Consider the following 27,575-nt stretch of genomic DNA (forward strand, 5'->3'; position numbering starts at 1 on the left):
ACAATTTGACATTTGTTCATGACTTTTTAGTTGATTGATAATATTATATTTGAATATAACACGTGTAATTCTTAAAGTTAGTTTTAGTTAATTAGTAAAATTGTATTTTTTATTGAAACTGTGGAAAAAAGTATCCGTTGATATATTTGAAGGTTTGTTTCAAATTTTACAATATTTCAAATAAAATTTTACTTTGTTTTGTTTATAACATATTGTTTTTAGTAATTATTCTTTATTTAAATATTTGCAAATAAGATCTTATTAAATTTTATGCTCTTAGTATTTTCAATTATTATTGTACGTATCAACATGCGTTAGTCAATTTTTTATTAACGACAGTCTCTTGTTTTTGAAATTAAAAGTATAGGTTAGGTAGGCTTATTTTATGTTTTTTTCTTCTGTGTATCGAAAGTCTTTAAGTATTAAATTAAAGTGAAATTTCTACGATTCTTTGCCTTTCCTACTATCTGAAGAAATTAGCAATACACTAAAATTTAACAGTGAATCGAGTACTAAACTTATGAATACGGGATTTTCTCGATTTTCATGGTTTTTTTTCGTATTACGACACGGTTATTTTATTTGGGCTGCTGTAGGTATGTGTCGTAGAATGTTAAACCGTTTCCATTTTTCAACCGTTTCGATAGGGTGCATACTTTCTACTAATTTGATGTCAATGATTTTATTTGTTCATATTATTTGTCTAGCATGTTTTTTCATTTTTAGATCGTGAGTATATCTTTCGTCAAACCTAGACATAATTAGCTTGAAAATGAGGGGTAAATCATGGAATTTGATAAAGGAATAGGGAAGATAAGGGTATGACAGAAAAAACTTGCTAGAGTTATAATATATATGATAGATAGAAAGTTCCGAATGAAAGAAATATTAAGTTCTGAGGACAAAAGGAGAAACAAAATGTTTTCGTGTTTTTACAACAAATTTTTTTCGAAGCATTTTAATAGTTTATTATAGACCTTTTCATTTTAAAAGGTGATTACCTTTTTTTTCGGACAGTTTGTTAAAAAACAAGTGTGTTAAAATGAATAACAAATATCTTTATCCAACTTATTACTGTCTATACGAAATAATAATGAGACGTAATTGAAATGAAAAGGTCGAAAACATTCGTTAAAGCAAATAATTATTATTCGATATAAAAAAAGGCTAAAAGAAATTTACATGAACATGTCTAGCAACAATTGTTTGTCCCTTGATATTTTTATAAAACAATTAAATAATGTTGGTGTGGTCGTGCTGCGTGCGTGATTCAATTTAAACACGAAATTGGATAATGATAATAATTATTATATACCTATCTCTATCTATGAAAGCTTTCAGAATTTTATTTCTATGATTACCTGCTGTTTCATGCATTATTGTTTCTGCGATAGTGCAGTATAAAACGGTGTATTATTAAGAATATTGGCAGAGAGTATAGTAGGTAGAAGGAGTGGATAAATTGATTGCAGCGCTGTTATCTTGTAAAATTTGCAATAAATCATGTTTTTATTTAAAATATGACTAATTTTCAATTGTTTACATGTAAAAGTCAAATTAAAAATGTTGAAAAATAATACCAATTAATTAATTCTGTTTTTTACACCTTTTTCATTGGCGTGAAATCATGCTTTGATGAGCGTGAAACCTTATAATTTTTTTAAGAATCCTCTTAAAAATTCATTGGTGAGAAAACAATTTATAAAGAAAAGCGGTTTTTCAGATAAGAATGGTTAAAATTACAATTGAATTTCAAGCACTACGGTTAGTTTATTTGGCGATTGGCCGAGTAATTTTCGAAAAAAACGATATTTCGGATCGATTTCGGGTATTATCTCGAGAATTATTCGCCCAATCGTTAAATGAAACCGATTTTTGTATCTTTTGGGTCAAAATTACCTTATATACAGAGTTTTATCGAAATTGGAGACGATAAATTTGTATCGATTTTTTGCAATTTTTTCAAGGGGTACCCCTTAGAAAAATTCGAAAAAATCGTAAAAAATTATTTGTTTCGGAATTTGATGAAACTCAGTTTATAAGGTAATTTTGACCCAAGAAATTCAAAAATCGAGTTTATTTGGCGATTGGCCGAGTAATTTTCGAAAAAAACGATATTTCGGATCGATTTCGGGTATTATCTCGAGAATTATTCGCCCAATCGTTAAATGAAACCGATTTTTGTATCTTTTGGGTCAAAATTACCTTATATACAGAGTTTTATCGAAATTGGAGACGATAAATTTGTATCGATTTTTTGCAATTTTTTCAAGGGGTACCCCTTAGAAAAATTCGAAAAAATCGTAAAAAATTATTTGTTTCGGAATTTGATGAAACTCAGTTTATAAGGTAATTTTGACCCAAGAAATTCAAAAATCGAGTTTATTTGGCGATTGGCCGAGTAATTTTCGAAAAAAACGATATTTCGGATCGATTTCGGGTATTATCTCGAGAATTATTCGCCCAATCGTTAAATGAAACCGATTTTTGTATCTTTTGGGTCAAAATTACCTTATATACAGAGTTTTATCGAAATTGGAGACGATAAATTTGTATCGATTTTTTGCAATTTTTTCAAGGGGTACCCTTTAGAAAAATTCGAAAAAATCGTAAAAAATTATTTGTTTCGGAATTTGATGAAACTCAGTTTATAAGGCTTTATTTGGCGATTGGCGGAGTAATTTTCGAAAAAAGCGATATTTCGGATCGATTTACCTATACCAAAATTTTTTTCCTAGCATCATTATTTTTAAGCGTTACAAACTTGGGGCTAAACTTAATATACTATGTATATTCCATATATACATGGTATAAAAACTTCTAATGGCTTCTCTGCTCACAATTTTTTTTATGAAAATCATTGTATTATTCAATGCAGTCATTAAAGATTATTCTCTAAATGTAAAAGGTTTTAATAAATTTCAGATTTACTAAAACCTTCTTTGAATCATTTTTCGATCTTTCATGGCATGTAAATACTCGACTAAGAATATTATTATTTTTATATTTATTATTATCATAATATTTTATTATAATCATATTTCAAAAAGTTTGTGTTATGATTATTCCTATGTCTTTATTCATTTGGGACTTTATCCATTTATATGTGCTTGTGTCACAAAGAATAAAATACACTGATTTTTATACTTTTGTATTATTTATGATGGATTTTAAATCAGTGTATCAGTTGATAGACGATTCGAAAATGGGCACAATGATCTCAAAATGTCAAAGTTTTAAAATTATGTATTGGCGTTGGAATGCGAATAACCCGCTAATTATTATGACGTAAGCATTCGCTAAAAACGGGTCTTTTGAACAGAAATGTACGTATAGGGGGTTCCAAATTAGTATGGAAAAATCATGAGACGTATCCTATCAACAAATAAATTAACACGTACTTCGTGCTTTTTTTTTATAAACGTTCCTTTCAGGGGGTGAAAAGTTGAACAGTCTAAAAAATGCATACGGATGTCATTTTCATAATTTGTTGGATCGATGAGACGTAAATGTCATGAATTTTGTAATTTGTTACACATGGACAACAAAAAATTCGATACAGTTCTTATTTCTATTCGACTATATTCTTTGAATCTAAAATTCAGACGGTACAATTAGAACGCTGAAACTTATTATTACAGGTGACGGTATAAGGTTGAACTTCACCCATCCGATAACCAGCTGAAACCAGATGAGAAGAAAATAATGATATAGGCTGACTTGTTAAAAATCGTCCATAGAAAAAGTTGATTAAAATTAATTTAATTAAAAATAGCCATTTAAATTTTACGATAGACTGATAAGAGTGTTTATATAAATCAATAAAATTTCATAAAAATATGTCTCGATCTGGTTATCACATGGGTGAAGATCGACCTTATACTACCGTCTCTTATACTAAATCAAAAGCTAGTAATCTTTAATTAATCAAGTAGGGCATGTATTTAAAAGGTTAATTTATAAAATTACTGTAACACTGACCTAAATTTATTACAATGAAAGAAAGATACATTAAATTTTCTGCATGAATTTTCTGACGAACATCATATAATAAATTAAAACACTGAAGAAAAATATACTATGTATTATCCTTGAATAGAAAATAAATATATGTGCATATATATACTTAATTGTATATTTTCCGGTGTATTGTCATAGTAAATAAACATTTTCATTTATTTTCCCATTTTTCTCAACCAATAATAAAAATTGTTTATTTTGTGTCTCTGCCTACATAGTGTTTTTTAAAATGTGCCATAATAAAGATTATTTTCTTAAACGCTGTCCTGAATACACTTTAGCTCTCTATTAACTAATTTTAAATTTGTTAAATTTACTTATATGACTTTAATTTTTGACATTTGTAAGTTTGCCAACAATCACTATTGTTGTTAGCTAATGTTGCTGTTTTTCAATAAACATATTCGCGAAGGAGTGAGGTATTATCTTAAAATACAAATTTCCTTGTACTTTAAATTATCTCTGTTATCTTTAACTTCTGATAACTTTCACAACTCAATTTTTTTCAACGATAAAACATAAAATTTATACAAAAAATACAAATTGACAAATTATAAAATATTTTTGCATTTTTTCAAACTTCATTACAAGCTGAAAGCTGGAGAAAGTTTTGTTTCCTAAGTAACCTAGATGAAAATGGTCGACTTTTGGTGTTACACTTTTTTTAGTTTTACCTCCCAATCAGCAAACAAATCAGAACTATAGCGTGTGATAAGGAACATAGCTCCAAAAAGAAAATTTCTTTTTCCTTTGTGGCATTATGTAAAATTATATAATGTTTGTGTTTTTTTTTTATTCTGATAAGAATTTTCCGAAAAAAATTAAGATATTTTCATGAGATTAAGATTGAAGGGGCATTTACTACTATCAGCCAACTATCATACTCTGAGCGAATAATATGACGATTTATTCGCGGTTCTAAGAACTCATAAATGGCATACTGATCACAGTTTCATAGCGTGATTATAGAGAATTTATTACATTATTGAGTGATTTATTATATTAAAATTATGTAATAGTTGATAAAATCAACCTCGGTGTTTTGTTAATATTGATTGTGTAAATAGCAAGAGAGCCGGTTAGTATAAGCCGTTCAAATCGAAATAAAACTCTTCGGAAGAGAGATTGTAGATTTATGTGCAAATATGTACACATATTACGTATATACCTACATCTAAACTCTTTATTATTCGGGACCATTTAGTTTTGATCGGCCTATATTTTGAACCTATTTTTGGAATCGCGAATTGTTCTTTTGCTTTGTTGCATTATATAAAATTCCATATTCTTACTTTATTATAAGAAAATAAATCCTTTCAGAATTTGGTATTGATTAATGAAATTTCAGAATGAAATGTAACAAGCAGCTAAATACCTGCCACGATTTAGGCCACTCTTCAATTAGAACCTCCAGTTCTCTCTATATATGAATATCACGTCAATCCGATTGATGTTGAGGAATGTTATTCAAGAATTCAACACCTGTTTAGAAACACCCAGTCTAGCCCCATATACACATGCATATAATATTTTTAACCTAATTTTACATTTCCTTAAATGTTGTCACAATACAAATCGATAATCGATGATGTGTTAAATGTTGAAAATGAAGTTTTTAACAAAACAATTTATTAAGTATAAGGTAAGATGCAGTACCTAGTGTCACATGTGTCTTGAATAATTCTATGTTTCGCGGCGCATACAGTAATTATATCGAAATGGGATGTACTTTATCAGATAGGCTGAAGAATGGTTGTCAAAGGGGTTTTCTTTTAGAATAAACAAGAAATAACTGTTTTTTTTTTGCCAAAATTTAGAAATTTGTTTTGATTGTGTATTTACATGTTGGTGGTCATTGCATATTGTTTCATAAGTCCTACATAACGTAAACCGATTGGTATTAGTGAGTAAGTTGAAGAGGTAAATTCTCACACACGCGTGTTGTACCCTTAATCCAATAACATGATGTATGTACCTTGATAATTTGGTTGATGCATAGTAATCTGTATATGGACCTACTAAATTTCACAATTAACTGTTATTTTTTTGTTTACTTGAGTTACCAAGTGCAGGTTAAGGAATAAGTACCTGGATGATCGAGTTTTGCTTGGTTTTTTTTTGAATAAATGATGTCTTTTGGAAATTTAATTTAGATACGAATTTACTACCGGCAATATGAACGTTTTTCACCTAGATAGATGGATTTTTCACCCCAGAAATCCTTTACATAGATACTAAATTTCATGAAAATCGTTGGAGCCGTTTCCAAGACTAAAGTTTCCGTGATAAAACGATGTTTTGAAACCAAGCTTGATCGATTTTTCGACCAAAAAAAAACCCTGCATACTAAATTTCATGAAAATGTTGGAGCCGTTTCCGAGATTCCAAATATATAAATGAATTGTTCGTTAAAATATATAAAATAAGCAGGAAAACGAAATCTCATTCACCTCGGGTCATTAAAAATTTTATTTGAAGCTCTTGCTCGACTCTCAAAGTAGTGGATGCCTGTAAGAGGATTGTGTAGGGTTTTCAATGATTGAATCGCATACAATGCTGTTCCCTAGAACATTTATAGAGAGCGCATTGAGGTACAATCGGTTAGGGTGATACTAGGTTACATTAGAGTAAAAGCTATGGTACATATGATTTTGTACCATTGTTCTCACGTTTTTATCGATAGTCATTTAATATTTTAATTAAAAACACACAATGTTAAGAAATAATAGTGCTATAAACAGATACAATTTCCCATTCTGATATTTTAAAAACACTTTAATTATTATTCCAGGTACTACACCTTCCTATTATACTATAAATTACATATTGGACTCATTTTCTAATAAACTTTCAATGGTATTCAATTTGTCCTAAATACTATCCGAACTACCGATTTAATCTAAAATTACTTATTTGCATAGAAAATATATAGCATAAATTCATCATAGAAAATGGTAAAAATTTTAAAACTATGCAAATAATTTTGATTGAAATGTCGATTTCTGTATTCATTTTTATCAAAGAACCATGTAAATGTGATTTCGTTTTGTGGTTTTCAATAAAATCATAAAATTTTTTTTTACAAAATAACATTGGTTTAATTAATACAAGGAAACATACCAAAAAGAAAATTAATTTTTCAATAATTTTAATTTGACATTCACTATAACATTTACATGTAAACAATTACAAATTAGTCATAACAGCCTCCTTTAACGCCAAAATTTTACACTGAAAGCGCTGGCATCGATTTTATTGTCCCTACCATGACTACGCACACAACTAATAGTGTAAAATCCATTCACATTCCTTTTTACAAGATGATGGCCACGGGACATGGGTTGCGACTCCACAAACATAGAGTTTACTTTAAACTAACCCCCTCTCGACAATCAAAATATTAAATTATATTCTTTGAGTTTTGCAACTTTAAATGTAACTTTTCAATGGACTATAGATATTTTATAAAAATGTATTCATATATATTATATTAGGTATTACACTGAGAAATGTATGAAAATAAATAGTATTTGTTTAACACAATATTTACATTTAATATGCATGCACCCCTTACGTATTATAATTTATGCATTTTTAATTATTAAATCTAAATAATAAATTATATTTCTAAAATTAAACAAAACAAATATTTTCTTTTTTTATCATAATTAAATTCAAGTTTAAAACAATGTTTAATAAAAATGTATGCTCAATTAAGAGTTATTTTCATTTTATAACTTTCAACACGATACATTTGATACAATGAAGTTTGTTTTTTAATTCGTATCTTTGCGGGAATCTTTCTCGTATCCTATGAAGGTCAAGAACCTGAAGTATCTTAGAATCCTTTTTATACCATGCATATATGTAATATGCAAGTCCCAAGTTTCGAAAGCTTATAAATATTGATGCTATGCACAATGCATATCCGTTTTTCTCATTACAGCAGAAAGATCATTAGGGTAACAATTGGAAAAATATATTTTCCTGATATTCAATGAAAAAGGAGTGTCCGTTGTCCGACGGTCGAATTGTCAATTAACGGACATCCCGTTTTATCGAATCATTTCATTCGTTATTCATGAATCTGCTTTTTAGAGGAAAAGAACCGGATATCCATGAATTTCAAACATAAAGAGAAAGACAAAAATTTTTCTGGTCCCGTAACCGATAATTTGAATACGAAAAAGTTATCCAATAAGACATAACCAATACATACATAGGTTTGTCTCAACCATGAGGTTGAGACAAACCTTTGTATGTTTGGGCCCGTGGCTTAATAACTGTTCGTATATAAGCCTACTCAATTCGATACAATTTTGCTTCGATTGAAAATTGATTACCTGTTATACACGTGTCAGTTATTTTACTAAAAATATTTCTTTTTTTAATGCAATACTATTGATTGCATTTATGGATTGTTAACTAGGGGTGTGTCAACATCGTGTTAAAACATTATTGTCTCATAATAGTACAGTAAAAAAGTCTAAAAAAGGGAAATGAAAGCAACCGCTCACATTTTGCTAAATCCTCATGCAATGTGTTTCTTTTGTGTCAAATATAATTAGTTAATAAACAATAAATTTTTAATTCAAACTTTAACATTGAAACGATCAATGTTAAAGTTCACATAAAAAATAAGTAATTAGACAACTTGTATGACGTAAATGTTAAGTGTTTGTTAAATAATCAAAAACTATGATACATGTTTAACGTATACGTAATTCAAGTTGCCTGTTTATCAATTTTGTGAGTCAATTTTAACGTTAACCATTCCATTAGATTTTAGCAAAATGCGAACGGTTTCTTTCAGTTTCCTTTATTTGTAACATCTTTAACTGTACTATTAATATAAAACTGATGCATAAAATTCTAATATCTATAATTCTCAATATATTACAGAGCTAATGCAAAAGCGTTGAATAAGTACGTGACTTTTAGATTTTAAAAGCGGGAAATCTTTTAACATTACTAAGAGTTTCAAACAAAAATTTCAGGCAGAAAATACCTAGGAGGAAGAATACTGATCATACCCTTTGCGTGTATTAAAATAGGCAGTTGTCATTTCTGACGCGCAACCACAAAACGTTTTTTTTGCACATTAAAGTGTTATACGATCTATAATTGGGGATCAGTTTTCAGGTAATTTATGAAAGCTAGAGCTATATTTTCTTTGTAAAAAAATAATTTTGCAAGAACTACATATAAAGTAACGAAATTAAAAAAGAGATGCAAAAGTTATGTTGACGTGATGTGATGTATATTGTCCTTGAATGTCCATTATACAAAAATAATTCACAGAAACTATTTATATCCGGGATAATTGAACAATACAAAGTTGCTAATTGCATGAATCACTGATAACACGGTTGTGCTGAAAATGCAATTTAAAGTACTAAACAAAGTGTAAACTCCATAAAATTTTAAAATACATTTTTTATTCACTCTTGTCGTCTTTGGCTTCGGTATGGTACGATTTAAAAGATAGTTTTTTTACAGCAAAATCTATGCTCCCTTTCAATTTTTAGCTATATTGGTTGAAGGTCGAATAAGGGAAGTTTAACAATTCATTAGTCAGAGTAAACCGTGATTGAAGAATTAAAGAATATGTAGGGCGGATTTACATGCTCAACATTGCTTCAATGAACAAATTAACATTATTTTTGGAAATTAATATTGATAAAGAAATAGTGTTTGGTCGAAACTATCGATGGGCATGCTTTTTATTTACAATTGGGGTTGTTTAAAAGTGTTTTGTATAAAAAACATAATAAGTTTTTGAATAGATTTTATTTTTAACATAATGATTTGTAACAGGAAAATTGTTTTCTATTAATATTTTATTTTGATTCAAAAACAAAGAACCATCATTAATGCTGTCTATTATTCTAACCACTTATGCATGCCTCTTACCCAAAAATAAAATTAAAAATATATTAGATTTATCGTTTGTTTTAATAATAGATTACCTGTTTTCTAATCTGTCTACACAATTTATTGAAATATATAGGGAGGCCAAGTTAAAACAGTAGGACTTCATAAAATGATATCTAATATTAAAATAATTCCTCAGCACTTTTGTAACTCGGAATACGTCCTTTTCTAGAAACAGGGGGTTAAAATTTTAGATAAAAAGAAGATTATTATAATAAAGCCAATAATAATTCTTAAAAAAATTAGACTGTGTCTCAAACATGAGACTATTTTCAATAATGTCAGTGGTGCTAGAGATTATGTTCCTCGAAACGGATATCTTTACCGCTGGTTGTCATATTTAATCATTATAAGCCTTAATAAAATTTGACTGATCCTTAGCTCATACTGTAAAAATATCAGTTTTTTAAGCAGATGCTTCTTACCGAATGTCAACATCCTGTATTGCAATTCATTTAACGTCTACCATTTGATGAAAAACTGCCGATACAACTTGAACCACCCTGTATATAAGTGTATGTAAATTATATTATCTTTTCATCGATGGTCTAAGTTTCTAATAGTTCTATTATAAAAATTCTCAGAATATCACGATCGTTTATACATTATTTTCGTGCCCCATATTTTTTGTCTTGCGTTCTAAAGAAGGCGAACCGATTTTTAAACAAATAGTACCAAATTAGTTAATTTCTGCTCAAATAAATGATTGGAGAGCTATTAGGCTGAGAAAACACACCTGCTTTAACTTAGTTGGAAATATGCAAAAACTTTAGTTTAGTTGGTCTCAACAAAATAATGGTCTGTATTGTTAGGGAGTGGCGATGGAGTAAGCATCATGAGCTTTTTAAAACAAGGTACAAAGGAAAATTTTAAACAAAGGTCGAATAAGCCGCAATAAAAGTTTAAGAATATTTCAACAACAAAAATTGGTATCCCTTTTCTACTTACCTAATGTCTAAGAAATTTTCTTTTCATTATTACAATCAACTGATGCTGAAAATTTGAGCTTTATTAAAATGAGTAAAAATTGATTATATTATGTCATTTTTTATATTCGTATTTTTCTGCTTTATTGCAATAAAAGAAAAGCAATTTATATTTCACACTATCTTAGAAAATTTGATAAGACTACGCAGGTTTTGCACGGTGAATTTTTTTTATAATAACTAAATCAAAACCCTGAACACATTAATGATAGTACATTATGTAAAACTTAAAAAGTTTTTCCTAATATAAAATTATCAAACATCAAAAAATTTAAAAACCTTGGTAATATGAAAGCATAATTTTGTGATACACAGTAAAACAACCGTCTGAATATAGCTCCATCCAATGTATACATATTTTCATGGCATCACAACACAATAAACGAGCATGTAGTGACGCACGGCATCCGAGCTTTATAATAAAACATAACAACCCTGGCGCTTCTGCAACCCTCATTGTGTGTAAAATAATAATGGCGGTGAAATGTCAAACGATAAAATACAATTATTTCGTTTATTAAATTTGTGTGGATTTATATAAAAAAAAAAAGAATGTTTATTAAAATAATTTCTCATAATATTCCATCCATGTTGTTGAAGTGTTTTCTGTGTTCTGTCGTTAGTTTTTATTTATTAAATATTTAAGTTTCAATTAAATGGTTTCTTTAATTGATGATGGTTCCAAAGGGGAATATACACCTTGATTATTCATGTTTAAGGGATCATTTAAATATCTAATGTGTAATATGTGCCTTAAATGCATCATTTTCTAAACTAATTTTTAATTGTTCAATAAGTGAGTTTGTGTTTTAAATTTAAATTTTTTTAAGTGTTTTTTGTTGATAATTTTATTTTATTAAATAAATAAATATATAAAAATGAAAAATTTAAAAAAGCTTAAACTTCCTAGAAAAAGTATTAAATTAAAAACGTTGAATTGTAAAACAATATTTTCATGTGTATAGTACATTTTACATTTGTGGAAGAAAATTAAATGGATAATATACCGATGAAAAATTTTAAAAATTTCCAATTAAATATTATTCATCATCATCACCCCTTGTTTATTTATTTTCTCTTCTTTCAATCATTAGAAACAATAAATAACAATTATGTTGAACGAGCCAACTGGCAATACAAAATTATGCTCCACAAATCAAATCAGTAATATTACCGGTCCACCAGAATATCGAAAGTGGCGTAGAACAAACGGTCTACAATTACCATTAAATCCACAACAAGTAATTGGTTGGTTGGCACTTGGATTTTCAGCAGCCACATCATTTTTTGTATTAATACCAACAATCAAAACTCCATTACAAACAATCTTGCTAGCAATTTTTTCAATATTGTATTTATTTCATATTGTAACGCATATAATTGCCTTAACATTAGATCCAGCTGATCCTGCACTCAGAAAATTAAAACAAAAGAAACCGATACCAGAATTTGATCGAACAAAACACACACATGTAATTGAAAATGGAAGATGTCATTTATGCAATATACAGACATCAACTCCACGGACGAAACATTGTAGTGTTTGTAATAAATGTGTTGGACATTTTGACCATCACTGTAAATGGTTAAATCATTGTATTGGAAGAAGGAATTATGTTCCATTTTTAATGTGTGTTACAACTGCGGTTATCACCGCAATTGCGGTACTGATTGTATGTTTAAGTGAAATAGTTTTATATTATGTGAATCCAGAATGGTTGACATTGAATTGGTCAAATAATGCAACGCAACCAAATCAAAATGCTTCAGCCACAAGTGGTAATGAAGCTGGTACTTCTGCATCGGAGATATCATCATCTGGATCAACACAACCATTTGCCACAAGTGATATTGCATTTTTAGTCATCGTTGGTGCTTTAGGTGTATTAGCTGCAATTACTGCTGGTCTTTTATTACATTTATGTTTTTTCCATGTATATATTTCATTTTTGGGCTTAACCACTTACGAATATATACGAACATACCGTCCAAATTTAATGTCAACAGCTCCACCTAATAACACAACCCAACAAGTACCATCTTCAACAAACTCAACAACAAATATTCCTTCCAGTAATAATCAAATTCCATTCCATAATTTAAACCCATCCACGTTACGACAAAGACCGTCTAGTTTACATTGCTGTGATAGACAAAACGTTAACGACTCACAACTAAATAATACGACAAACAATATGGCATCAAACTTTTATAATAATGTTTTAAAAGATTTTGATTGTTTTAATAACACAAATTTTAATTTTGGTCCGAAATTCTCTTGTTGTTCGAATAGTGACGATGTGAACAAAGTACATAATCGTGATAGTAATAGTGGTGTTTCGCAATTTGTTTCGCCACCCCAACCGGAGGATTGTAAATGTTGTGGTATTGTATTAGCTGCAAATTATAGTAGTTCCGAAAGTGATATTGTGTCCACAGAGAAAAGTCCATCGAAAAAACATCGGACAACCACAAATAAATGGAATTGTTGTTCATCTGTACCAGACAGTCCTGACGATCCAGTATTAAGTCCACATTCAAAGGAGTGTGCCTTTGGTTTATGTAAAATACGATCAAAATCTAAAGTGAACACATTAGAAACTGTATCAATTCATACTGAAAACACATCATCATCAGCAAATATGGCTACATCGTTAGAACGAAATCGCACAAATTCAACAAGTCGACCAAATCGTGCTGCAATACGCATTAGATTATTATTTCGTGTTATAAGTAATCTTCGCTCGAGACACCGTCGAAACACTTCTTCAAATACAACAGAAATTCCAACAATTTCTGCATCTTCATCAACTAATTCTTCTACTCGACATAATCAAGTTGTGCCTTTAAATGATCATCAGATGATCACAAACTCAACACCAACAACGTCTAGTCAACAGAACGACGAAAGGCAGGTATTGCATCCACCTGCAGCCCCAATTTCAATGCGCCGTAGGTTTGGTGTAAACGCACCTAGAGCTAATGGTACTACAAATGGTACAATTTTAACACAAAAATTGACTGACACACCGACAAATTTCTTAGAAATACGTGATCAAAATATGACAAGTTTATTTGATCGTTTAAATAGTAACGCATTTTCGTCAGTTATCATGCCAAATATTTCAGAAAGTAATAGTATTAGACGTTATAGACGCCGACGACGTCATACGATATTACATAATCGACCAAAATCTCCTACGTTAAGTCCAATACACGAAAGTGGTTTGTCTAATCCCACTTCACCAATTCCATGTAGACATAATTCTTTTATGTCTATAGCGGATGCTGATACATTAACGTCTTCTTCTGTGTATAGTATTACTAATAAAAAATTAACTGATAGTTCCGATACTGCGGCATGTTTTAGTACAAATTCAACGACCATGGAATATAAAATTAATTCGCAAACTTTAGAATTAACCACTAAAGAAAATCATACAATTGAAATTGCAGGGGTTAGATGGATTGAGGAAAAGTAGCTTTAATTAATTGTATGTACTTTTTTGACCATTCATTAATTTATGTGTGTGAAAATGGCATTTTTATTTATATTTTATTGACGGTTTTGAAAAGATTGCCTATATCATTTTATTCAGTTTAATTTAAAATAAGTTAGTTAAATTTCCGAGCGAAGTGTATTGTCCGAGAGCACCTAGAAGTGATAAAAAATGATAAGGTTTGGCTATTTTTTAACTTGATACAAAAGCTTTTTTTTTAAACTATTTACAGTTTTTTTTAGATTCTTCTTATACATATAGTGAGTGATTGGGAGATTTTCGGTATTTAAACAATCTCTATTTTAATACTCTGATACCGATCATACATGAATACGGGTTTTATTATACTGACCAGCCAGCGGTTCCCATAGAGTAATTCAGTGTAAAACTTTGACCGAGTTTAACGTTCTAGTATCAAATTTGCACTTTGGAAATTTTACTATTCAAAATATCAGTGGTATGAAGACACTTTAAGGGACACAAAAAGTCTCAAAAAATAAAGAATTTTACATAACTGAAATGTATATTATTTCTTGTTAATAATAAAAAATAAAACAGATTGTGTATGAACAAACGGTTAATAATCCAGAGTGTCGTGAGTATACCGAAGAAAGCATTTTGGTATAAGGAACATGTGGCCGAAAACGTCCTCTTTCAAAGTTATAGCTACAAGTAGTTAACAGTAATAAGTTATGGCTACTTATTACTGTTAGAGATAGAAAATTTTAAATTAGAAATATCTTTTAACAATTTCGAAACATTATTTGCTATTATTTTATTCGAAACAGTATCAAAAGTCCGAAGGATTCGTCTCAAATTCCATATTACAGAGGCTAATGTCTCTACAGGGGATGTTATGGGACACGGTATTTATATCCAAAAGCTTGTTTCGGTGCAGTTTGCCATCCTCTTGATTATTAATGGCTACCCACTAAAACGTTGACGTCGGTTTAAACTTTGCTATTTATTTTACTTTCGCGATTCTGGGCGGCAGGTGAAAGTCAGAAAAAGTGATAATAATTCAGGTTTGTAAACCGACTATAAGTATGCCGATCCAATGGTTCAAAACTAAATGTATTTACTTAAAAATTATTCAAAATCGTTCCTGGTTTATGTAAATCAGTAGTGACGTACCCGTTTCTAACTCCATTTTAACATATAAATTATTTTTTTAAAGAAGATGGAAACAAATTTTTTTTATCTACAGCCAATGTTTTAAAAACTTTCTCTTTACTATAAGGGTATTACGAGTCTTAGAAATTTATTGAGTCAAACGCTTATATTCTCAACTATTAATTAATGATTTTACTAAAGTATTATATGAATAGTAAACATTGTCTTGTTATTTAATTAGTGAAACAATTCCCTCGAATTTACTTAGTTGAAGCAAACTTGTCTGTTAAATAAGGTTACAGTATTCAGTATGACCTAAAATGGATAATGCATTTGTTTTGTTATCTTATTCAAATTAAGATACAAGATTAAAAAATCTGCGGCAGATGACATTTACAAATTTTCCAAACTTAATTACTAGAACAAAAAATAATAAACGTCGGAATTAATTATTAACGGAGTATGATAACTTATTACGAAGAACAAATACAAAACTTTATTTATGTAGTTACCTAGGTCATATTGAGTGTAAAGTCACATTAGGGTATTAGCATTTCGAAAACAGTTTTAAATATTGAGATAGTTTTTTCTCCAACTTGTAAAATACAAGAGATCTTTTTTTACTACAATCGATTGAATAAACAGGGGTTTTCAGCATAGCTAATCTAAGGCCTTTTTTTAAGGAGGAGTCGTAAGATAAAAAAAACTATATTTTTAATAATATATTCACATTTGAAAGTGTAAAAAACATATTTCATGTTTATACAAGCTAATTATTTTGTTGTCAATAAAATCATTGCATAAATTTACTATGAAAAAATAAAAAAATAAAAAAAATATATACAGAATATTTTTTTGTGGATGTAGATTATTAAATTGATATTATATCCACAAAATTATATTTTCTATCCCTTCTCTAATGTTTCTTTTCAATACTAAATTTATGTAATGATTTTATTTAAAACAAAATAATGCTTAATAAGCTTGTATAAACATGAAATTTTTTACACATTCCAATGTAAATATATTATTAAAAATATGGTTTTATGTTATCTTATGATTCGGCCTTAAAAAGATACCTCAGACTAGCTATGCTGAACCCTGTATATTATGGTTGGGATATGTACAAAAATATGCATATCGAAAAAACACTTTTTTCGGGAAGGAAGACCCTCCCCCCCAATTTGATGGTACTTTCTCCTAAAATCCTATTGAAAAATATCGTTTCCTAATTTATGAGATAATAGTTATATTTTTTTTAATTATTGATCTCTTATTGATTGTGTGATTATTAATATTTATTTGTTAATATATTTTATTAAGAGTTTATGTAATATTAATATTTTTGTTATTGTCCTTGTTATGTATATATATTTTAATTGAAGTATCTTGTACAAAAAGATTTTACTGTTATTATGTTGTTAAATCTTAAAATGAAAACTTAAACAACGAAAGTAATTTTATAATCAAATTTGGCCAAAATTATTGGCTATTTAATTTATAAGCGAAAATCGATTGTGCTTTTTTCGTAAAATATTTAACAATTACGTTGTGATTGCTGCCCTATGCTCAAAAGAAAGGCCGGCCAATAATAACCAAGAGAGCCTTTTCAAAGTATGCCTGTTTCAAAAAACTCGAAATTCCGTCTCAAAATTCGGGTAGCCAATCACTTCATAATATTAGCTGTATACAAAGTTAAACTTTGGTGTGTGTACAAAATTGTCGTCAATTTGTTACTGCTATAATATTGGACGAATATTCAAATTTACAAATGTATTTATCAAAATATTTAGTTTGTTCATTTTTTTATTTATTTGTATGACAGATAAGGCTAAAAAACTGACTTAAAATACATAATTTTTTGATTAAAATGGTTGAAAAAGTGTTGAATGAAACTTTTTTTAATATTTCATTCTTTTAATTCAGTGGGTAGAAGCCCTTGAAGACATGTAAGATCTATGCAACCAAGTGGCATGGTATGAGCCGCCGTGGCGTAGCAATCTTTGTTTGAGCAGTTATGATTGCATTTTTATCTTTAATAACCTTTGATCCCACATTCCATTTTCAATAATCACCAAAGGCTAGTGCACATAAAATTAATCGCGGTGATCATCTGGTAGCTTCGACCCAAACTTGTCGCTCTCAGATGCCAATGGAAGCCAAATTTAAAAAAATGGACCTCCTTGTTTAAAAAATAACATGTTAAGAAAAGGTAAAGTCAGGGCCGGATTTAAAATTTTGCCGCCCTTGGGCAGTCGAATAAATGCCGCCCCATCACTGAAATTTCACTCAAAGTTATATAGATTTGATAGCTTATTTAAAAAAAATTAAAATATTTAATGAATTGCAAATAATTTATTATGCTTATTATATACTCAATAGAATGTAAGAAAATATGTTTTTGTTCTTAGAACTACAAATTTTGCACTAAGCTTGACTCATAATTATATAACAATAATTTTTTTCACAGACAAACACGTCTGACTTTTTGATTTGCAAATTGGTCGATTAAATCATCACAATTCAAACGTTGAAGTACGTCCGATTCGATGCATAGAATAGCTAAGCTATTGAGTCTATTTGCACTCATTGTAGAACGCAAGTAGTTTTTAACTCTTTTTAAACAAGAAAAAGATCGTTCTGCGCTACAGTTTGTTACAGCTAAAGTAATGAAAATTCGAAATGCAATTTCTACGTTCGGAAACTCAGTGTAAAGGTCGTTTGCTCGTAAAAGTTTCAGAATATCAGAAGGTGAATTTCGTTCCACCTGTTTTTCAGTGCAATAAGCATGGAAGTGCACAAACTCATCATCTAATGAGGACTCAAGATCTGAAGAATAAATATTTTTTAAATGTTCAAAGCTCGGTCATCCAGATATTTTTTTTCTTAAACATAGAATAACCCAAAAACGTCGTTAATTTTTCAAAAAGAAAATCCGAATTAAAATTTTTAGATTCCAAAAAAAGAAAAAATCAAATATTACTATATCAAATCTTCAAGAAAATAAATTAATTCAATTATTTCGAAGATTAATTTTTACTTAAGGTGCCAAAATTATAATTTACCCACTTTCGATTTGACAAATAATGTATAAGTTGAATTTCTTAAATTATCCCCTAAATAATAAATGATTAATTGAAAGAATAAAAAATTCCTATAGAGAACTTTTGATGACTATAAAAGAAATTTTTTTCCACTTTCCAAATTTTGCCGCCCTAGAAAATTTGCCGCCCTGGGCACTAGCCCCGAAAGCCCCTAGTGTAAATCCACCACTGGGTAAAGTAGTCTAGACCAATAATCACCATACATAAACGTTATCGCGACGCTGCTCAAATCGAGACTATATCTTGCTACCACGGTACTCGATTGATCCGGCACCGCGATTACGTTTATATTAACTGGCCTCTGGTGTTTATTAAAAGAGGAATGCTGGATTAAATGGTATTTAAGATAAGAATGCAAGCATAAATACCCAAACAGAGATTGCTGCGCTACGAGGACTCCCGAGCCGAAATCTGGCAATTTATACCATGTCACTTGAATGCATTGATCTTAAATTTCAGCCGGTTATGTTTATATACACTGAAAAAAATTATTAATACCAACCGATATTAGGTTGTCTCAGCCTCATCGTGAGATCAAATATGGCGAACGTGGCCACAAATGTGATACAACTACCGTACGGGGTTGAGTGGTAAAGTTGACACAAACAAATGAGTTGTTTGTATGAAAGTAATATACAAATTTCAAATATTGTTGTTTTGAAATGCAACATAGTTTCAAACAATCTTTTTTTGATTGGTTCTACCACTTATAAATGTTATAACCAAATACTGGTGTGATTGTCACAACCACATGAGTAGGTAAAAAAAAGGTTTATACCTGCTAATAGGTTTGTTTAAAACAATTAAATTTGTTCTAGTCAAATTTGAATCAGCAACATATTGATTACTATTGATTTTAGTGTTCGAAGTCTACAACAAACCTCTCTGTAAGTTAGGAACAACAATCTTCATGTAGTTGGCTCAATCACATATGGTCTAGTCATGTGATCATAACTAATCCCATTCTATTGTAAATTCTATTTATTTGTTTACAGTGTCTAATCTGATACCTATTTCAACATATTTTCAATTAAGTAATTCAAATTCACTATTATTTTTACGACACCAAAACCGCCTAGTACACATAATTCATATGGTTTTCGAGTATATATGTTTGTGGTAATGGAAGATAAATTCATTAATTTGTTTTTCTCCTGTAACGTTGCAGAAGTAATTTGTGTAGAATTTTAATGTACATAATTTATTACCCTTAGTTTGATTTGTATTTGTGGTCTGCAAGTAATCTTATACAAACTTTGTTTCAAAGTTATTTAACTTTGTTTATAACAAATAATACTCTTGGTGACCGTTTTACTATAATGGCATTTATGTATCTGTTTGACATTATTAGTGTCCTTTCTTTAACATTTGTTGTTGTTTTTATAAGCACATAAATCTATTATTGTTGTTAATGAAGATTGATTATAGTTTTTCTTTTCAGTATTATCACTATCAGGGGATGTATTATGACTTTTTGCTTTATTTAATATTTAACATTTGAATGGATGAATTTTAAACTGTACTTTAATTCAAGAAAGAGTTCAGACAATGAAAAATTTTAAGCGTAAGTCTTAGACCTGGACGTAACACTAGTAGTACGAGCGCCAAGGCAAGTTTAGACTTGTGGTTTTACTTAGTTGTACCTTATTATTTCAACTTTGATGATGAATTTTGTTATAACTTGATGATGAATGTAGACGAAAAATAAAAATTATATTTTTCGTTATCTGCCTTGGTTTTCGAAATATCGAAAGCTAAATAATTAAACATAATTTTCAATTTTTGATATTTTGAAAAGTACTTCAATTATCGAAAAATTTAACTCTTACTTTTCGTTTTATATTGTCAAGTTATAACATAATTCTCCATCCAAATTGAAAATATATATTTTTTTAAATTTGTACTCCCACTACCGTGATCATACATCATTAGACGTACAACGCACAACGGGATTTTTTTTTCAATAGTTTATTTATTACTTTTGAAGAAATCTATGAAAACATATCATCCATCTACCGTTTTACAATAAGACCAATGCTAAATATGCCTACTTTTGAAGTCATTTATTTATTTAAATAATCGGGCAACCTCCTATCCAAGATTGATTTTTAAATGGAACTACATGTTTGTTATAGCAGATTTTATGCCACAAAAATCGACTTCTGTGTTTCCCTCTACTATTGTTACAGTATTTAGTCCTAAAAAGCCTACAATTTGGTACAAAAATTGAGGTCCAGTAAAAAATTGTTCAAACCTAAAATGTTTGCGACATAGAACAAGAATCGGTTAGATAAAATATGAACTTCCATTAAAAAAAAAAAGCTGACCCTTGTTTGTCCGTGAAAACTACTTCGTATAAAAAATTGAATACTGTATTTTCATCCCTGATTCACGATTTCACGATTTCGAAATGTGTATAAGGTGGAAACTTCTTTAAAAAATTAGCCTATATATTACTCAACAGTTTAAAATTAATTTTTTAATTAACTTAATTTAGAAATAACCAACTGTTATAACACAATATTTTTGTATAATTTTTTTTTTTTAAATTGCACAATTTTATTTAGGTTATGTGATGGCTTTAAAAAACTTAGCATAAGTCGTTCGTTCTTACCTATAAAATAAATAACCCAGAAATAACAGGATTGACCTACTTTAATTATGAAAAGTTTAATTTATTTATTGTATAATTTTGTGCCAACAAATATAATAATTCTATTATTTTCAATTGGCAATACATACTCATGTATGTTTATCTTCTCTGAAACGGGAAGAATAAGAAAAATTATATAATTATTAAATATATAAATTATCACAACTTTAATATGTAAAATTTATTGCTGAAAAGAAGGCAAATTGTGTTGTATTTATTGCTGAAAAGAAGACAAAAATAGTTAATTATCAAAGTAGGGATATTTATTTCGTTCAAAATTTGTTTACCTTCGTGGAATTTACTATTGAAAATTAGGAAATCCTTTTTACTTTTTATTGAGTAGCTGAGAAATTCATTATGTAATTTTTGTGTTAAGATTTTTTTTTTATTTATAGTTATCTTTTAATAAATTTTGTTAGACTGGGCAGTTAGATAGGGCTCCTATCAAGTAATTCCGGGTTATTAATTTATTTTTTATTTGATTGTTTAGTTCGTCATATGCAAATAGCTGCTAAAAATGATTGCTCAGTCAAAGTTAATTTTTCGATAGTTGTCATACTATAGTTTATATTTTTTCATTTTTGTCTGCTTTTAAAGTCCCTGGGTGCTTTGTAATATGTCGTTTAAAAGACTATATTACTTTAAATTTATCAGAACCAAATTTTAGAATATTGCGTAAACAATTTATTTAAAAAGAAGTCGAATACAGGCTTTTTTATTTGTATAGAAAATGCAATTTGTACCATAAAAAATCTCAAGAAAGTGTGAATGCACATAATATATTTTAAAACAAAAAATAAAAAAATTTGTAAATATTAAAAAAATATAAAGACAAAACATTTTAAATATAGAAATTATTATAATCAATGTTATTTATTAAAAAATACTCGATAAACATTCATATTCTAAAAGTTTATATATCACTAGGTGTCAAACCACTTTTCGTAGCCAATGCTACAACCAATTTTCGAAAATGTAAGTCTAAAGATGTGGCACTAATTTATGTAAACAATTATTTTAAACAAATAAAAAAATTAAATTTTTTGACTTGGAAAATAGTTTTTAAGCATAAATATGGAAATTGAAAAAACTAAATTTTACGCTTTAAAATATTTTCAATAATCAGACAGGTCTCTATCGATATCAAATTTTATTCATCAGGAACATTTTACATAAGAACAAATACATTAGAAAACCTGGTTGCTGGCATGGGAAACTTTCTGCTATAAAGTTGAGCTTGGCGCCTAGACTATTTTTTTTTTGAATTATCAAAAATTGTGTTTTTTATATTAAAAATTTAATGGTTATTATTGATTTTATACTGTTTTAAAATGTAAATTTATAAACATTGTATAATAATTATTTATTATTAAAAATTATTTAAATATTTATTTGTTTAAAAATAAATTATTCTTTGTAATAAAAAATTCGTTTAGTTTTTGTTTACTCAATACAATTGAGAATTCCTAATTAGCCGAAAATTACCACATGTATAGAGAATCATACCGTGTGTTACTAAAAATGAGTGCCCTACAACATATCCATTTGAACTTGAAATACGCAAAAATGTTAGATTGGGCTGTACCAACAAAGAAAATGGCCAGTGTAGCTAAAGTTTAGCGGTGTGGTGGGAATTAATGGAGATTTTTAATGAAAAAGAAAAGAATTCATAATATGCAAATTTCATTGATTTCGTGACTCAATCTATCATTGATAGTCACCATTGTTTGAGTACTTCTTGAATTCTTAGATAGATGCATTTAAGAATAGGTAAGTATAGTAAAATTATTGAAGCCCACAAAGAACTACCAGCCTCACAAGTGTGCTTGCCAATGGTATAAACTTGAAATCTTTTAAATGGTGTAAAACTGAAAGCTTGTAAATTTTTACGTTTAGCTTTTGTGTCTGCTTAATGATACTTGGAGAGTATCCAAATTTGTGTTGCTAACTTCGTTCTCTGTTGACGAATGTTAATAAAATTTTATTTTCCCAAATAAAATTACAGATTCGAAATTAGAAGTAGTAAAACAGAAAAACGTTTTAATAAAATGTTGATGGTAGAGGATTTTATAAATAATTTAACTTATAAAAATGCTAATAGTAACCTTTTCTATTTATTTACAGAAAATAGCAATGCAAAAGAAGAAAAAAGGATTTGAATTTTGGAAAGATGTATTAGGTGGGCCAGAGTTAATTGTTGCACCAATGGTTGACGCAAGTGAATTGGCTTGGCGAAGTTTATGTCGCCGACATGGGGCACAGTTATGTTACACACCCATGTTACATAGTTCTGTATTTTGTCGGGATCCAAAATATAGAAAAGAAGCTTTGGTCACGTGCCCAGATGATCGACCTTTAATAGTACAGGTAAAACAAGTTTTTTCAATTACGGTACTCGAAGTTAGGTATAAAAAAATATTTAGTAAGTTTAAGGTAGTACGAGCGCCAAGCAAGTTTAGGCTTGTAATTGAAAATATTTTTACCTTATTTTAAAACTTTTATGTTGAATTTTGTTATAACTTCATAAATAAAGGCGTAAAGTAAGTATAAAATTTTTCGATATTTGCCTTAGATTTCAAAATATTGAAAGGTAAATATTTAAACAAAATTTTCAATTTTCAGAACTTGGAAAGTTACTCCAGCTATCGAAAAATTTTATTTTGACTTCGTCTTATATTGTCAAGTTATAACATAATTCACCATCAAAATTGAAAAAATTTATTTTTTTTAATTTGTGTTCCCACTACCGTGCTCATACATCCTTAATTAGTTGGTTTTTTTTTATACCATGTATATATGAAATATACATAGTATATTAAGTTTAGTCCCAAGTTTGTAACGCTTAAAAATAATGATGCTAGGAAAAAATTTTTGTCATAGGTGTTCATAAAATCACCTAATTAGTCCATTTCCGGTTGTCCGACCGTCCGTCCGTCCGTCTGTGGACATGATAACTCAAAAACGAAAAAAGATATCAAGCTGAAATTTTTACAGCGTACTCAGGACGTAAAAAGTGAGGTCAAATTCGTAAATGAGCATAATAGGTCAATTGGGTCTTGGGTCCGTAGGACCCATCTTGTAAACCGATAGAGATAGAACAAAAGTTTAAATGTAAAAAATGTTCCTTATCAAAAATTAACTTTGCGTATTCCACTCAAAATTATTAATTATTCCAAAATTACAAGTATTGGTTTTTTCGATTTTTTTGAATTTTTTAAGGGGTACCCCTTTATACAAAATCGAAAAAATCGAAAAAAAAATGTTGGCTCCGATTTCGATAAAACTCTGTTTATAAGGTAATTTTGACCCATAATTTATAAAAATCGTATTTATATAACGATTAGGAAACTAGTTTCGGAGATATCGAGCCAAAATATGGGATAATGGGTGATATTTCAAAAACTATGCTTCCAATCATCAAATGAATACGATTTTTGAATTTTTTGGGTCAAAATTACCTTATATACTAAGTTTTATCCAAATCAGAAACCATAAATTTTTTTCGATTTTTTGGAATTTTTTTAAGGGGTACCCCTTTACTAAAATCGAAAAAATCGAATGAAAAATGTTGGCTCCGATTTCGATAAAACTCTGTTTATAAGGTAATTTTGACCCATAATTTACAAAAATCGTATTTATATAACGATTAGGAAACTAGTTTCGGAGATATCGAGCCAAAATATGGGATAATGGGTGATATTTCAAAAACTATGCTTCCCATCATCAAATGAATACGATTTTTGAATTTTTTGGGTCAAAATTACCTTATATACTAAGTTTTATCCAAATCAGAAGCCATAAATTTTTTTCGATTTTTTGGAATTTTTTTAAGGGGTACCCCTTTACAAAAATCGAAAAAATCGAAAAAAAAATGTTGGCTCCGATTTCGATAAAACTCTGTTTATAAGGTAATTTTGACCCATAATTTACAAAAATCGTATTTATATAACGATTAGGAAACTAGTTTCGGAGATATCGAGCCAAAATATGGGATAATGGGTGATATTTCAAAAACCATGCTTCCAATCATCAAATGAATACGATTTTTGAATTTTTTGGGTCAAAATTACCTTATATACTAAGTTTTATCCAAATCAGAAGCCATAAATTTTTTTCGATTTTTTGGAATTTTTTTATTTATTTATTAAGGTTTTTACTTTAATTTGAATACATTTTTTTTATATTTCTACGGATTTGTTTTGGAGAAATCTTTGAAAACATAACATCCATCTACCAATGTTAAATATACTTACATTTGAAGTATTTATTTATTTAAATAATCGAGCAACCCCTCCTAAAATTTTCAGTATTGATTTAGACTTAGTCCAACTACATATAAGAAAAATCATGCCTTTTATCCAACGTTGCCCTGGCGCTCGTACATCCTTAACAATTAATTAACATTGTATTGAAAATAATGTATAGAAGAGATCTTGCGTTCGATTCATAATTTCATCATTTTATTATATATTTTTTATTTCATTGTTTAATCGAAACGTATTTACTGTAATTAAAATGTAGTGCTAAATAAGTTGTATACTATTAATTAAATTATAATTAATATTTTCGCTAAGATGTGCTATATTTGACTCTGTATTGAATAATAATTAAATTATAAATATTTATAACATAATCCATCAAACACAACAAAATTTTAGTCAAGTATTATATTACAAAATTTTCTACTTAACTTTTTCTTTTGTTGCAGTTTTGTGGAAACGATCCAAAAATTCTATTAGAAGCGGCATTATTAGCAGAAGATTATTGTGATGCTATCGATATCAATTTAGGTTGTCCGCAGGCAATTGCTCGAAGGGGGCATTATGGTTCATTTTTACAAGACGAATGGAATTTATTAGCGGATATAGTAAGTACATTAAATAAGGAATTAAAAGTGCCTATTACTTGCAAAGTTCGAGTATTTGAAGATATAGAGCGCACTGTGAAATATGCACAAATGCTTGAATCAGCTGGATGCACACTATTGACCGTTCATGGAAGAACACGGGAACAGAAGGGACCACTGACTGGATTAGCCGATTGGAATTACATAAAAGCAGTACGGTAAATATTTAATCTTTTTATGGCCACAATATTTTATATCTAATTATGGCTTTTAATTATAGTGAGGCTGTCAAAATCCCAGTATTTGCAAATGGAAATATCCAGACATTACAAGATGCTCGTCGATGTATATTAGAGACAGGCGTAGTTGGTGTAATGTCAGCGGAAGGAAATTTATACAATCCTTTTATATTTGAGGGAAGAAATCCCCCTTCTTGGGAACCAGCTCTTGAATATTTGGATCTCGTTGAAACGTACCCATGTCCAAATGCCTATATACGTGGTCATTTATTTAAAATATTTCATCATGTGTACGTGCCAAATATAATCATTGAATGAAATATTTATAAAAAAAAACATTAATAAGTTTCTTATGATATAGATTAGCTCTACCAGAAAATTCTACAGAAAGAAGCAATCTAGGAACAGCGAGTACTTTGGAAGATTTTCGAGAAGTATGTTTGAGTATTAAAAGTAAATATGAAAAATATCATGAAGGAATAGAAAAATGGGAATCATCTGATTATACGTTATCTTTTCCACCTTGGATTTGTTATTCATATGTACGACTATCGCCTGAGGCTCATGTTAAAAAAATAGAGGAAAGGAACCAAATTGCTGAAAATTGTCGAGTAAGTAGGTTTCGTATTTTTTTATTACAAAAAATGTTTAACACATTCAATAAATACTTTAATTTTTTCTTAAGCAAAGCGATGATTCTGATGTTATTGGTAAAAGACCTCGTTATGAAGATTCGGAAGGCAATGAAATTACAAGGAAACGTATGAAAAAATTGCGACGAATCCAAAGAAGACCCGGGCGAGGAACACTAGAAGATATCATTGCGAATGCACACAGCAGAAAAGGAGCAGAGTTATGTGAAATGTGCCCTAATCCAATGGTAATATACAGCTTTAAATTTATGCAAAATGACGATAAAGTAAACTTGTTTTGTTTTAGGGTACAAAATGTGACTATAAGTTATGTAAGCAATGTTGTCGGAACAAATGTTATTATGAAAATTTAGATTGTCCAGGACATAAAATACAAATTAAAACACGCAGAGAAGTGGCATCAAAATTTTCTAAAAAAGGAGTTAAATGTACCGAAGATGGTAAATTAAATGAAGGTGTTGAACTTATATCAAGTAATTGATAAAAATTAGTAAATATAGTTTAGCTAATGACGAAATATTTTATTA

The 27,575-nt window shown here is 29.0% G+C and overlaps 2 protein-coding genes across 2 annotated transcripts; both read left to right on the forward strand.

Moving 5' to 3' along the window:
* Window positions 1–27,575, forward strand: LOC123297337 (tRNA-dihydrouridine(16/17) synthase [NAD(P)(+)]-like). Its single transcript, XM_044878953.1, has 7 exons — window positions 1–152; window positions 23,435–23,677; window positions 26,019–26,374; window positions 26,437–26,685; window positions 26,757–27,006; window positions 27,081–27,275; window positions 27,335–27,575. Exons 2-7 carry the CDS (start codon window positions 23,444–23,446, stop codon window positions 27,527–27,529), a joined length of 1,479 nt encoding a protein of 492 aa, XP_044734888.1. The 5' UTR covers window positions 1–152; window positions 23,435–23,443; the 3' UTR covers window positions 27,530–27,575.
* Window positions 12,053–14,422, forward strand: LOC123297864 (protein S-acyltransferase 21). The gene is made up of 3 exons (XM_044879673.1): window positions 12,053–12,722; window positions 12,771–13,159; window positions 13,310–14,422. Exons 1-3 carry the CDS (start codon window positions 12,053–12,055, stop codon window positions 14,420–14,422), a joined length of 2,172 nt encoding a protein of 723 aa, XP_044735608.1.

Source organism: Chrysoperla carnea, chromosome 4 (assembly GCF_905475395.1).
Source record: "Chrysoperla carnea chromosome 4, inChrCarn1.1, whole genome shotgun sequence".
In the NCBI taxonomy this organism is placed as follows: Eukaryota; Metazoa; Arthropoda; class Insecta; order Neuroptera; family Chrysopidae; genus Chrysoperla; species Chrysoperla carnea.

Bases quoted from the DNA above. Each gene is read 5' to 3' on its own strand.
- LOC123297864 (XM_044879673.1), top strand. From the start codon at position 12,053: ATGTTGAACGAGCCAACTGGCAATACAAAATTATGCTCCACAAATCAA. The intron at 12,723-12,770 runs ATGAAGCTGGTA...CTGGATCAACAC, and splicing joins TGCTTCAGCCACAAGTGGTA to AACCATTTGCCACAAGTGAT. The intron at 13,160-13,309 runs GTTTTAAAAGAT...CCCCAACCGGAG, and splicing joins CATCAAACTTTTATAATAAT to GATTGTAAATGTTGTGGTAT.
- LOC123297337 (XM_044878953.1), top strand. From the start codon at position 23,444: ATGCAAAAGAAGAAAAAAGGATTTGAATTTTGGAAAGATGTATTAGGT. The intron at 26,375-26,436 runs GTAAATATTTAA...TTTTAATTATAG, and splicing joins AATTACATAAAAGCAGTACG to TGAGGCTGTCAAAATCCCAG. The intron at 27,276-27,334 runs GTAATATACAGC...GTTTTGTTTTAG, and splicing joins AAATGTGCCCTAATCCAATG to GGTACAAAATGTGACTATAA.